This window comes from Chionomys nivalis, chromosome 14 (assembly GCF_950005125.1).
Source record: "Chionomys nivalis chromosome 14, mChiNiv1.1, whole genome shotgun sequence".
NCBI classification, from domain to species: domain Eukaryota; kingdom Metazoa; phylum Chordata; class Mammalia; order Rodentia; family Cricetidae; genus Chionomys; species Chionomys nivalis.
The window spans coordinates 47,284,754-47,297,893 of NC_080099.1; the positions used below are offsets into that span (position 1 = coordinate 47,284,754).

Consider the following 13,140-nt stretch of genomic DNA (forward strand, 5'->3'; position numbering starts at 1 on the left):
AGTGCCTTTCTGTGGTCTTTGCAAAAATGTCTATTCAAGCCCTTTTTCCAGTTTTTATTTTGTATTGGTGATTGAACCTAGTGCTTGCTTAGCAAACACTCTGCCACTGACCTATGTCCTTCGCTGGCTTTTGTTGATGTCTGTGTAAGGCTTGTTTTGAGACAAGGTGGCCTCCTACTCAGATCGTCTGCCTGCACATACCCCTATGCCCAGGCTTTGCTGGTTTTTAATTTGGGTTGTCTTTTTGTCGTTGAGTGCTGGGAGTTGTTTACATGCTCTATGTAATCTTTTCAGAAATCTTACCACATGATTTTTTGGGGGGCGGGGGGGTTTCGAGACAGGGTTTCTCTGTGGCTTTGGAACCTGTCCTGGAACTAGCTCTTGTAGACCAGGCTGGTCTCGAACTCACAGAGATTCACCTGCCTCTGCCTCCCAAGTGCTGGGATTAAAGGCATGCGCCACCACCTGGCTTACCACATGATTTTTACATATTATGTGTTATCTTTGTGTGTGGTACACACATGGGTGCTCGTGTGTGCATGCACATGTGTGGAAGGAAACCAGAGGCTGGCATCGGGTATTTTCTTTTATCAATTTCCACTTGTGATTTGAGATGATCGCCACTTGAACCTGTGAGCCTCCTTAGTGCTTGCATGTGGCAGATGCCTTTACCTGCTGAGGCTTCTCTCTCTGGCGTTGGTCATCTTAACCAACTTTATGTGTATAGTCATTATAGATGAATATGTTCACATTGTAAACCAGACTTCAGAACTCTTTTCAACTTACAAAACTGGTTTATGTTGCTGCTGACATGCCCTGCACTACTCCTTGGTGTTAGAATTTGAACCTGTGACTTCATGCATGCTAGACAAAACAGAACTAGAAATATTGAAACCAGGTGTAACTGCTGCTGATGGTGTTTTGAAAGTACAGGTTAAAGAGGTGGTATTCTCCTGGGTCATACTTCAGCCTCATCTTTTGGCTCTAGATATTTGAATTTGTTTGGATACTTAATTAGGTTCTCAGTGCATTCTTCTAAAATTTTAATTTGTGTGTTTGTACACACATGTTGTGTGATAGACTTTATTGTCTACCGCCCTTGGAGCTGGTGTTACTAGGCATGTGCAGAACACCTGATGTGTTGCAAGGCTTCTGGGATCCCAGCTCCAGGCTCTCGTGATAGTGAAACAAGATGCTCTCAGTTACCCAGCCATCTTTTGCCCCTGTATGACTTCTGTAAAATGTTTGAGTCAAACCAGTGTAATTCAAACACATTCTTGGTAGCATACCCCTTTAATCCCAGCACTCTGAGAGGCAGAGATAAAGAGGATTTCTGTAGTCTACATAGCTGCAGAACTATACAGAAAGACCCTATCTCAAGGGGGTGGGGGTAGCCAAGCACAAAATATTAGGATACGAATTGTTTCATAACTGGGATTTGTGAATTGCAGTACTCTCCTATCAAGAAAGCCTTGGGTATGCTGAATTGGTATTTGAGGATTTTTGTGGCAACCTAGAATTTAAGGAGAAAAGGGTAATATTAAGTGAAATATTTATCTGGACACCGGAAGACTTGTTGCATTGTCTTGGCATAGCTTCTCCCACTGAAGAACAACCAGAACCTAAGCCTCTACTGTTGACAGGCTTCATTCATGGTAAAATTCCAGCTTGTTGGTCCTCCACAGCAACCTCTTCTCTTTATCTTTGAGTATGAGGTTTTCCCTTTGAGTGCCTTCATTACTCGGCTAATCTCCGTTTTGAAGTAATTGCGCAGCCACTGTCTGCTGGCTCTTGTTAGGCTTCTTTGGGAAATGCACTGATGTGCTTACTGCCTTTCTGGTGCCGTTTAGATGGTGTGTTTTTATGATTTCTGGAGCGCCTCGCCGTAGTTCGTTTTACTGGTGGTAAACATGAATTTAAACTGGTGTTTCTCTTCTCCAGCAATGGCACGAGCATGATATCGCTGATCATTCCTCCCAAAGACCAGATTTCACGAGTGGCAAAGATGTTAGCAGACGAATTTGGAACTGCTTCTAACATTAAGTCACGAGTAAACCGCCTTTCAGTCCTGGGAGCCATCACATCTGTACAACAGAGACTCAAACTTTATAACAAAGGTAACCATTTCCCTGTTCGCTCTGTCCACTCTGCTTCTGCCATAGGGCCTTACTGCTGTGTCTTCAGCTAGCTGTTGTTTAGCCTTTTTCATCCATTGAGCGCTGAGTGCTATTTGCTGTGCTTAAGGAATAAATCCTACTGAAACATCTCAGAGGAAGTTTTGCAAATGGGGTGAGAATTTTGCCTATGAGTCTCAAGGGTTTTTCTGTTTTATTTAAGTTATGCTTATGGGAACAATTAAAAGTAGAGAAATTGTTTATGTTCTTTGCAGTACCTCCAAATGGTCTGGTTGTTTACTGTGGGACGATTGTCACGGAAGAAGGAAAGGAAAAGAAAGTCAACATTGACTTTGAACCTTTCAAACCTATTAATACATCATTGTATTTGTGTGACAACAAGTTTCATACAGAGGTAAGAGTGAGCACAGAAGCCCCGTGCCCATTAGCAGCTACTGTCCTTCCTTCGGCTTCCGCAGCTCCAGTCCCCTGCTAATGTACTTTCCATTAATAGTTTGGCTTACACGTTCGTATATTGGAATTGTACAGTCTAGCCTTTTTCAAGACTGTTGGTGTGGTAGCGTATTTCTGTACTGTTCTGCCACTCTGTCGTTGAGCACTCTGTGGTATACATCGATGTCTGGGTGGTTTTCACTGTCTGGCTTTCATGAACAATGCCACTGAACATTCATGCACAGGGATTTGTTTGTGTAACCATTTGCTTTTATTTTTGTAGATTATATATGTAGAAATAGAACTGGTAGCTCAGATAGTAATCATAGTTCATCTTTTGAGAAGTCACTTGTCTAAACCATAGGCAACTTTTTACATAGGTATTTTTTCTTTTGTGTGTGTGAGGGGGTGCTGGTGATGGAGGACAAGGTGCATGTTGCTGAGGCTGGTTTTAAATTCCTAATCCTGCCTCCACCTCTGAAGTGCTGGGCACTCCATCTGGACATCCTCTGTCGCAACTCTTTTCAGAATAATGCATGTTTTTTATGATACTACTCATTAGGATGTTTGAGGAAAATGCTAAGGATAACTAATTAGAGGCAGGTGATTGGCTGCTGGTTGATTGGTTACCTCTGGCTTGCCTATATTCTTGCACCTTAGCACTAAGCTCACAAATTCTTCAAAAATAGCAAATAAAATGCATTTGATGCTTGTTTTGGGTTTCGTTTGTTTGTTTGTTTTTTGTTTTTCCTGTTCTTATAAAACCCGAGTGAGTGCTAACTCTGATGAACATTAATGGTGGAAAAGAAACCTCATTAGACTGACCCAGATCAGTCAGCAGTGAGCAATCAGGAATTCACAGCTGGCTCCGAGTTCAGTCTCTTGCCTTTCATCAACCTAGAGAAAAACCTCTGCAGTGGAATTAGAACTGACATTTGTCTGCAGTTTACAGTGGCTGATTTTTGCTAACGTGACAGGAATTCCAATCCCGGTTGAATCTTGCTCGACTGTATGGTGGTCTAGCTTAACTTTTTCTTAGCTTCTAGTTAGTGCCTGGCAAAGGCCTCTTGGGACTGTTAGCGGTTCTGACAGATTTACTTATATCAACTTTGAAAGCAGATTTTGGATCGTTCTGACTTAAAAATAGCTGTATTGTCTGACTTTAGCTTGGTTATTACATTAGCATAACTGATTTTTACTTTTCTTCCAGTAATCATTAAAATGACTAGTAGAGGTAAGGGTGGAGATTCTAGTACCCTCAAAACCCAACTTTGACCCATACCTAGTTTTTTACATGGATACAAACTAAGGTCCTTACGCATAGCAAGCACCGCATAGCAAGCCAGTTTCCCTCTCAGCCCCTATTGGAGTTTAGTTGTTGAGACAAACTGTTCTCAACATTGCTGGGCAGTGGTGGCGCACGCCTTTAATCCCAGCCCTTGGGAGGCAGAGGCAGGCGGATCTCTGTGAGTTCGAGACCAGCCTGGTCTACAGAGCTAGTTCCAGGACAGGCTCCAAAGCTGTAGAGAGATTCTCAAAAATGAATGAATAAATACATAAATAAATTTAATAAAGGTTTCTGTACACCCAAGAATGACCTTGAACTTCTGATCCTTTTCCACCTGAAGAAGGTGTTACAAGTGAATCCCAAAACCTGATTTTCTTGTTTTGTTTAAGACAGGGTCTAGCTGTCTAACCTAGGCTGACATTTTGGACTCAACTCTCATGCCTCTGCTTCCCAAGTGCTGGTATTAAAGGCATGCCATCACACCAGATTTACAATATATGTATCTTACTACTGTTTCGTTTGTCTAAAAATAGATTGCTAATTCAGTAGCCTGCATTCTAGACATCTTTATAAAGGTTTCTTATTCATCAGTTAAAGTAGAATGAAAGATATATCAGTTCTTTATTATGGTAAAATCCAGATAAGTCACCTTAACTGCTTTTAGTTGTGCCATTCAGTGTGTACGATCACCATGTTATCCCAGAACTAATCCTGTAACTGTAAACAGGTGTTTCCTGCAAAGTGGAGAGCTCCAGAGTCATAGCTGATGTCCGTACTTACTCCACTCCCTCCATAGTGTTCATACCATGTTGAGTGGGATAAAAGAGTTCATGTCTCGCTGAATTTTGTCTCTGCCTTGACAGAGTCCTGGAATTCATTGTACAGTGTTGTGTTTGTTTTTTAGGCTCTTACAGCATTACTTTCAGATGACAGCAAGTTTGGTTTTATTGTAATAGACGGCAGTGGTGCTCTTTTTGGCACGCTCCAAGGAAACACCAGAGAAGTGCTGCACAAATTCACTGTGGATCTCCCAAAGAAACACGGTATGTACGAGGAGCGCCTGAGTCCTTGCTTCCCTCTAGCAGTAGTCATGAAGCTCAGTTTGTGCTAAACAGTTATGGGGGGTCCTTTTTCTCTGTCTGTAGCTTGACTGGTTATTTTGTTTCTACTTCATGGCCTATTGTACTCTTTAATCTTTAACCCTTTCTTCCCCATACTTTTGTATCAAAGGCAGAGGAGGTCAATCAGCCTTGCGTTTTGCCCGTTTAAGAATGGAAAAGCGACATAACTATGTTCGAAAAGTAGCAGAGACTGCTGTGCAGCTGTTTATTTCTGGAGACAAAGTAAATGTGGCTGGTCTGGTTTTAGCTGGATCAGCTGACTTTAAAACTGAACTAAGTCAGTCTGACATGTTTGATCAGGTAAGAAATAAGAAACAGCCGGATAGTTTCTAACGTGGGGTATATTCGTCCCCAGCATATTATGCATGTGTTCATATTCCTAGCCATAAATTCCCTAGGTTTTAAAAAAAAAATCTCTGGGTAGCGATGGCTCAGTGGTTAAAGGCACACACAGCTTTTACAGAGGACCTAAATTTGGTCTTAGTGCCCACATCAGATGGCGGACAAATACCTGTAGCTCCAGCTCCTGGTGGCCAATAACTTCTTGTTTTTTTGTTTTTTGTTTTTTTTTTAAGGGAGAGAGTGGGATTTTACTAAAGGTATTTAAGGTCCTAATGTTTTTATTTTTATTTGTGTCAGAGGTTGCAATCGAAAGTTTTAAAATTAGTTGATATATCCTATGGTGGTGAAAATGGATTCAACCAGGCCATTGAATTATCTACTGAAGTTCTATCCAACGTGAAGTTCATCCAAGAGAAGAAATTAATAGGTATCACTGAAATACTATTTTGCTTATCCTGTGAAATGTTTTTGGTGTGATGTCTGAAGAAAGACACTAAAAAGGTATAAAAGAAAGGGCAAGCCAGAGGGTGGTGGCGCACGCCTTTAATCCCAGCACTGGGAAGGCAGAAGCAGGCGGATCTCTGTGAGTTCGAGGCCAGCCTAGTCTACAGAGCTAGTTCCAGGATGGGCTCCAAAGCTACAGAGAAACCCTGTCTTGGAAATGAAAAGAAAGGAGAAAGAAAAACAAAAACAGAAACAAAAATCCAGGCAACCGGGTGGTGGTGGTAGTGGTTGGAAGGCAGAGACAGGCGATCTTATTGAGTTCGAGGCTTTCCTGGTCTACAAAGCGAGTAAGACAGCCAGGCCTCAAAAAAGGAAAGAAAAGGGAAGGAGAAAGAAAGAGCTAGATGTGGTAGTTGATATTAGAAATCCCCACACTAGGGTGACTGAGCTTAGATCAAGGTCATCCTTAAAAGCTTTTCGGGCTTTTGTCTGTCTCAAAGCTAAAGTGAAAAAAAAAGTAAAAGAATAGAAAACTAAACATTTTCACTGAGGGGGAAAAAGTATCAGCTGGGGTTGGAGAAGATAGCCCAGTGATTAAGAACACTGCCTCCTTTTCCAGAGGATTTTTCACTGAGAATAAAAAGTATCAGCTGTGGCCAGAGAGGTGACTTGGGTTAAGAGCACTGCCTGCTCTTCCAAAGGTCTTGAGTTCAATTCCCAGCAACCACATGGTAACTCGCAATCATCCATAATAAGATGTGGTGTCCTCTTTTTAGCCTGTAGGCATACATGCAGACAGAACACTGTAAACATAATAAATACATCTTTTAAAAAAAAGTATTAGCTGGACATGTCTATGTAATCTTATCACTGAGGTAGTGGTATTGCCACAAGTTCCAACCAGCCTGATTTTCAAGGTGAGATTCTGGGATGAGGGCTAGGTCCAGTGGGGAAGTGGCTCAGTAAATAGAGTGCTTACCTAGCACTCACAAGAACCTCGAGTCAATTCACAGCACCAGTATAATATACTTTAGGGGGAGCCTGTAATCCCAGCACTCTGTGGTAGAGGCAGGAAGATCAGAAGTTCAAGGTCATCCTTAACTCTAAAGTACAGCACCAGCCTTAAAGGGGTGACTCAAAAGATGTGACTCGGGAGGACCTAGGAGCTCAACAGAAATGATCCAGAAACCCTTGGTTTCCTCAGCACATGGGCCTAAGGCCATGAACAGCTAGACACTGGAACAGGCTCGCTCTGATGGGTCAGCTGCCGAGCCTGGGACTGAAAGTGGGATTCTCTTTATAGCGATCAGGACTGCTGGAACTGATTTCATAACCTTGTGAGTTACAAAATCCAGAGCTGTGCAAGGCCCTTAGAGAAATTATAGAGTATTTGTATATAGCATATGTACATCGACCCATGTACTTTAAATTATCTCTCAATTACTTACAATACCTTGTAAATGTCATATAAATAATGTACCTTGTAATATATTGTAAATATTATATAAGTAATCGTGTGTTATTTAGGTTACAGTGACAAGTAAATGTCTGTGTATGTTCAAAAATAACCATCGCAGGCTTAGCTCTCTGCTACCTCTTGGTATGCTGTGCTTACTTTTCTGCGTGTTTAATCCATAGTTGACTAAGTTCATGGATATCAAGAGCCACCGTATATTTTATTGTTATATCCCTAATCCACAGGGCGATACTTTGATGAAATTAGCCAGGACACAGGCAAGTACTGTTTTGGAGTTGAAGATACACTAAAGGCTTTGGAAATGGGAGCTGTAGAGATTTTAATAGTCTATGAAAATCTGGATATAATGAGATACGTTCTTCATTGCCAAGGCACAGAAGGTAAAAAAAGATGAAAAATTGTTGCTGTCTGTTATATTTCTCTGTGTTTGGGAAGCCTTGGTTTCAGGCAGTTAGAAGGGAGCATAAATTGATAGGATCTAGGATCATGTGTCACGTTGTGTCTCTGTCTGTGTCTGTGTTGTGTTCCTGCTACTGCCGCCCCACCCCCACCCCCACTTATTTGATGGCTGTTCGCAGTTGAAGTTGACAAGGAACGGGGCTGTGTCTTGGATGTTTCCTTATAGTGGCAGAGTACAAGGGCTGTATACTGGGGTGTTTGTGGGAAGATTTAGTCCAGGAGTCCTGTTCTTATCTGATCTCCTTATTCTGTTAGTATTGTGAGAGCCAGGATAACACTTTTTTTTCTTTTTTAACTTTTAATACTACAGAGGAGAAAATTCTCTATTTAACTCCAGAACAAGAGAAGGACAAGTCTCACTTCACAGACAAAGAGGTGTGTGAACTTGAGTTCCTTTTGTGAGGATAACATCCAAAAGCATGAGTGCTAGAGCCCACGATCTGACTCGGGGGTGGGGGGGTCGCGTTAGTAAGGGCTGGGTGTGGTGTACACCTGTAATCTCAGATGGCACTCTGGCTGCAAGGCCAGCTAGAACTACATGAGATGGTAGCTAGTTGATTATTTCAGTATTCCCCCTCTGGCTATAGCCTCAGCAACAAAATGTCAAACCATACTTAGCCAAAAAAGGTTAAGAAATCAGGAAAACACTCTTATCCTTGAAATAACATAGATTTAATTTGAGTAGCGCTGTCCCACCACTATATAGGAGGCATGTTCCTATTTTGTTTTATTAGCATTTTATCAGCTTTTCCTTTGAACTTAACTAAATTTATAAATGCATTGCCGTGATTAATAATGAATGCTGCATTCCTAACCAAGACAGCTATAATGGTAACTGCCCTGAGTTTTGAGTTGGGCTGATGAGGAAAAGAATATGCTGCCCGAGAGCCATCTCCAGCAGTTTGTCTTCTGATCGCCGCATAGTGCCTTATGGCATGTGGACCTCATACATACAGTACTGCATGCTTTTGAAAATAAGGCTGACAGTGGGGCTGAAGAGATGGCATAAGTAAGAGCACTTGTTCTTGCAGAGGACCCAGGTTTGTTCCTAACATCTACATGGCAGCTCCCAACTGTCTTATAATTCCAGTTCCTGGGCAACAGGCACAAATGTGGTGGGTTTGTTTGTTTTGTATTTTAATCTGCCACGTCTCCTCTGGGCTGTTGAATAAAGAGGAACTACAGCAACCTAGTTTCTGGAATCAACAATAGGAATCACTAGTTGACTATTAAGTATGGTTTGACATTTTGTTGCTGAGGCTACAGCCTGAGGGAAAATACTGAAATAATCCGTTTATTAACCATCTCAGTTATTCAGTTATGTTCCCAAGAACCAGGATATTTTTAAGATTATACATTTATAGTACTCAATGGGTAAGAGGATCAGTGAAGATGGGCTGGGGCATTGAGGGTCCTAAACTTTGTGTTCTGATCCCATTGTTTCTGTGTCCTGACTGCCGTATAGACTGGACAGGAACATGAATTGATTGAGAGCATGCCTCTTTTGGAATGGTTTGCTAACAACTATAAAAAATTTGGAGCTACACTAGAAATTGTCACAGATAAGTCACAAGAAGGATCACAGTTTGTGAAAGGATTTGGTGGAATTGGAGGTGAGTAGCAAACTCCAAACAGGATTTTTTTTTTACCAGGACCTCTTGTGGCTAGCCTGAAATAAGTTAGTTCAAGTGGCATATGCTCGCTCTACTTGAAAGGTGGTTGAAACAGAAGGTGGAGGCATATTCATTCCTTAGTTTGAACCAAAAAATAATAATTTCTTATTAGCATATATTTATGTGTAATAATGGATCGTGTGTCTATGATTTGTTTGCTTTGGTTTTTCAAGACTCGGTTTCTCTGAATAGCCCTGGCTGTCCTGGAACTTGCTTTGTAGACTGGGCTGGTCTTGGACTCAAAGATCTGTCTGCCTCTGTTTCCCAAGTCATGGGACTAATGGGACTGAAGACTTGTACTAGCATGTTTTTTTTTAGTGCATGTACATGATGTATTTAATATTTAATCTCTGGGGTTTTGTTTGGTGTGTTTCTGTGTGGGCACAAGAGTGCCGTGGCATGCATATGGAGGTCAGACAGCTTACAGAAATCGGTTCCCTCCTTCCACCATGTGAATCCTGGGCATCTGCTTGTGCAGCAGTGCCTTTACCTACAGAACCATCTTGCTGGGCCTATGTTTGTTTTGGGGAGTACAGCTTTGTGTCTGCAAACACTCGGGTGTCAAAGGAAAACTGGGGGGCCAATCTTCCATCTTGGAAGGAATGGAATGACATCAGGTTTAGCACATGCACTATTATTCTCTACTCCACTTCTCCCTTACATTATGGGTTTTTTGGGGGGGGGGGTCTGAGACTCAATGTGCCACCCAAATTGGCCTCTAACTGAGCAATCCTTGTACCTTGGCCTCCCAAGCACTGAAATTTGTATTTGTGAGCCACCATGCCTAATCATTGCCATTTTGTAATTTGGGAAGAAAATGGGCTTCTCTTGGAAGAGCAATCCTTCCTGCTTCAAGAACCCAGATCACTCACTCTGCTTTGCTTCTTCAGGTATCTTGCGGTACCGAGTAGATTTCCAGGGAATGGAATACCAAGGAGGAGACGATGAATTTTTTGACCTTGATGACTACTAGGTAGTCGACATGGGTCCGGCAAAATGTGCCTCACCCTCCAGCATTCAACCCAAGGAGCATACCCGTGGTGGAATCCAAACAGATCCCTGCCTTACAATTGGAACATTTCCAGAACTTAATCCGTGAGCATTGGATACTGAAAAGAAAGTGAAACAAAACCAGACCCAACCCTACACTTTGGTTTGTCATGGAGTCAGCGCAGCAGCCACAACTAAGTCCTAAATGCCACTGGACTAATTTAAAAAAGAACCCCAGTTTTTACTTTTACTTGATGGTAAAATTGGTTGCTCTTGTATTTTATGAAAAAAAAATGATTTTTTTAACCTTCATACATAGAAGCAAAAATACTTTAACTGCTGTAAACCTTCAAAAGTTAGTAGAAGTGAGATCATACTGGTTTGTTTCTTATTTTGATCAGAGAATAACTAAATTGCTGCATTTCGCAGTGACCCATTTACATGGCATTCTCAGCTTAGACTGCACAAGAAGAAATATATGTGGTGAAATATTGGAACTGTTTCTCTCTTGGTCTCTGTTTAATGTTGAAAGGGTGAGCTAATAGGAGGCTTCACTCCCTCACACTTCCCACTCCCAGACTGTTTCAAAGGTGCGGATTGTGTTGCAAAGGCAGACTGAGTGCTGAAACATTGGGGCCAACGCATTCTTGGCTTCCATCTTTTTGGAGGCACATTTATGCTAAGCATTTAGGAGCCCTTAGTGTCACTAACATTAATGAAGCTCCTCCCTTTTGTCTCAGCCTGCTAGGAACCAGTGTGGGATGGACATGATGGGGCTTCTGTGCTATTGCTGGGATTGGGAGAAATAAAACATGCAATTTAAGTGGAACCAAAAAAAAAAATGCAAGATGATTTTGCTTGGATGTATTCTTGGTAAACGGAGGTGGTCGTGTTTCCTTGTGTTGGGTGGCATGAGATTATGTGTTTTGATTTTTTTTCTTCCAAATGAACTGCAAGATTTTTCACATGAACAACAGACAAGACATGTATGACTGCATGTTTCTCAAACCCCTGGTGGGGCTGGAGCATCTGTTTCAGAAGTGGGACTTAAAGCACTCTCAGATGAGAAAGTATGGGGGGGCGGCGGGGGGGATGGGACACAGCTTCTGGCACCATGGATTAAACCATGTTAGATCCAAAAGTTGGCCGAAAACCTGAAGTTTATGCTTCACAGCTGGGCTGTAAGTTGGATTTGAGCCCAGCTGAAGCACGAGGTCGTGTTGTGCTGCAGGTGGTGACAGTAAAGGGAGTGCAGGGTGTGCCCAGCGGCAGCAGTGGGGAAGCATGCCAAGTGGACTTTGAAGGACCAAAGGTTTCAAAGTCAGTTGGTATCACCCACACTCACCAGGGTGGTGGGGTACATAGGGTTTCAAATTGGGTACTTTTAACACTTTAGTGCCTGACTGCTGTTCTTCACTGACTTGACTCAGTCACTTGTAGCTTTATTGGTCTGAACCAGCTCCTTGTTCCCAGGTTACAGACCTGCCTATCGTTCCAATAATCCTGTTTCACTTGAATGAAGGGAGTGTGTCTTAAATGTAAAGCTTCTGGTTCTCACACTGTACTCTGAGGTCCAAATGACTGTCTGTCGTGTAACCTGATGTCTCAACCCCCAGTGAGAAGAGTCAATTCTCTCGTGTTCACCAACATGGCAAGCTTCACCAGAACAGACTTTTGCTTTGGGCTCTGCTGTTTGTTTGCAGAACACCCAAGAGCAAGCAAACACGCTCTTCCCAGCAGTACCTTAGGGCTTTGCCATTGTAAATGGGTCTAATGTGATATGACAAGACCAGAAAAATCGGATGTAAATTTACAGTTTTGAATATGCTTGTTTCACATGATACATTTAGGGTATGCAGCTCCTTTTGTAGTTTTTATTTTTACTATTTAAGTTTGGAAATGATGCCAAATTTTTGTATTTCTTTAATCAATGTGTTCTCCTTGGTGATATATATTGCATTATATATTGATGTGTGTATCAATATATACCGATATGTGTTACACTTCCGCATACAAACACATACGTGAGAGGGGTGAAACCGTAGCCTGCACTCCCTAGCCTCTGCAGAGAGACCCTAAGAGCAGAATCTCGGTGTTGTGATGTACAGAAATGGAGAAGAGTATTAAACCATATTTAAGAATATATTTTGTGTGCTTGAGATTCTTTAGGAATATTCCTAGGAAAGTCTGAACTACAGAGACTGAATTCTCCCATTATTAGATTAGCCATGCCTAATAAATGCTCAGCCTTAGTGATTCTCTCCATGTCAATGAAGAATAGCTGAGGCTGCAATCCCAGGGTTATGCTACAGGAGCTTCCAGTATCTAGGGTCAAGCCAATTTATACCTTTCTCCACTTTTACATGTATGCCAGAAGGGAATGTGCGTGTGTTCAGCTTTGAATTTTTGTTTAAGATATTTCAATCCTACCTATACTCCATGGAGACAGATTGTGTCACCTAACAGGTAAGAAGGCCTTCATTAGCAGCTCTTTGGTGATAAAACCAAGATTTTATCTTAGTTCCAATTCTTAAGTTAATTCTATATCCACTTCCCTTTGAGTCCTATAAAAGGTCCCATAGTCCTGTGGTGGTAGAAGTTTGAGGCTAATCTTGGCTTCATAGCTAGATTCTGTCTCAAAAAATGAATGAAAGGGGGCTGGAGAGATGGCTCAGTGGTTAAGAGCATTGCCTGCTCTTCCAAAGGTCCTGAGTTCAATTCCCAGCAACCACATGGTGGCTCACAACCATCTGTAAAGAGGTCTGGCGCCCTCTTTTGG

At 42.0% G+C, this 13,140-nt stretch overlaps 1 protein-coding gene across 1 annotated transcript in view; it reads left to right on the plus strand.

Annotated features, from left to right (window-relative positions):
* Etf1 (eukaryotic translation termination factor 1) overlaps positions 1 to 12,504 on the plus strand; it is a 31,411-nt gene extending 18,907 nt beyond the window's left edge. Inside the window, exons 3-11 of the mRNA XM_057789180.1 lie at positions 1,942 to 2,117; positions 2,390 to 2,529; positions 4,760 to 4,898; positions 5,086 to 5,276; positions 5,616 to 5,745; positions 7,464 to 7,619; positions 8,009 to 8,073; positions 9,164 to 9,311; positions 10,262 to 12,504. Of these exons, the coding sequence (XP_057645163.1) occupies positions 1,942 to 2,117; positions 2,390 to 2,529; positions 4,760 to 4,898; positions 5,086 to 5,276; positions 5,616 to 5,745; positions 7,464 to 7,619; positions 8,009 to 8,073; positions 9,164 to 9,311; positions 10,262 to 10,344 (1,228 nt within the window). The 3' untranslated portion in view covers positions 10,345 to 12,504. The remainder of the gene's footprint in view (positions 1 to 1,941; positions 2,118 to 2,389; positions 2,530 to 4,759; positions 4,899 to 5,085; positions 5,277 to 5,615; positions 5,746 to 7,463; positions 7,620 to 8,008; positions 8,074 to 9,163; positions 9,312 to 10,261) is intronic.
* Positions 12,505 to 13,140: the final 636 nt, after the last annotated feature.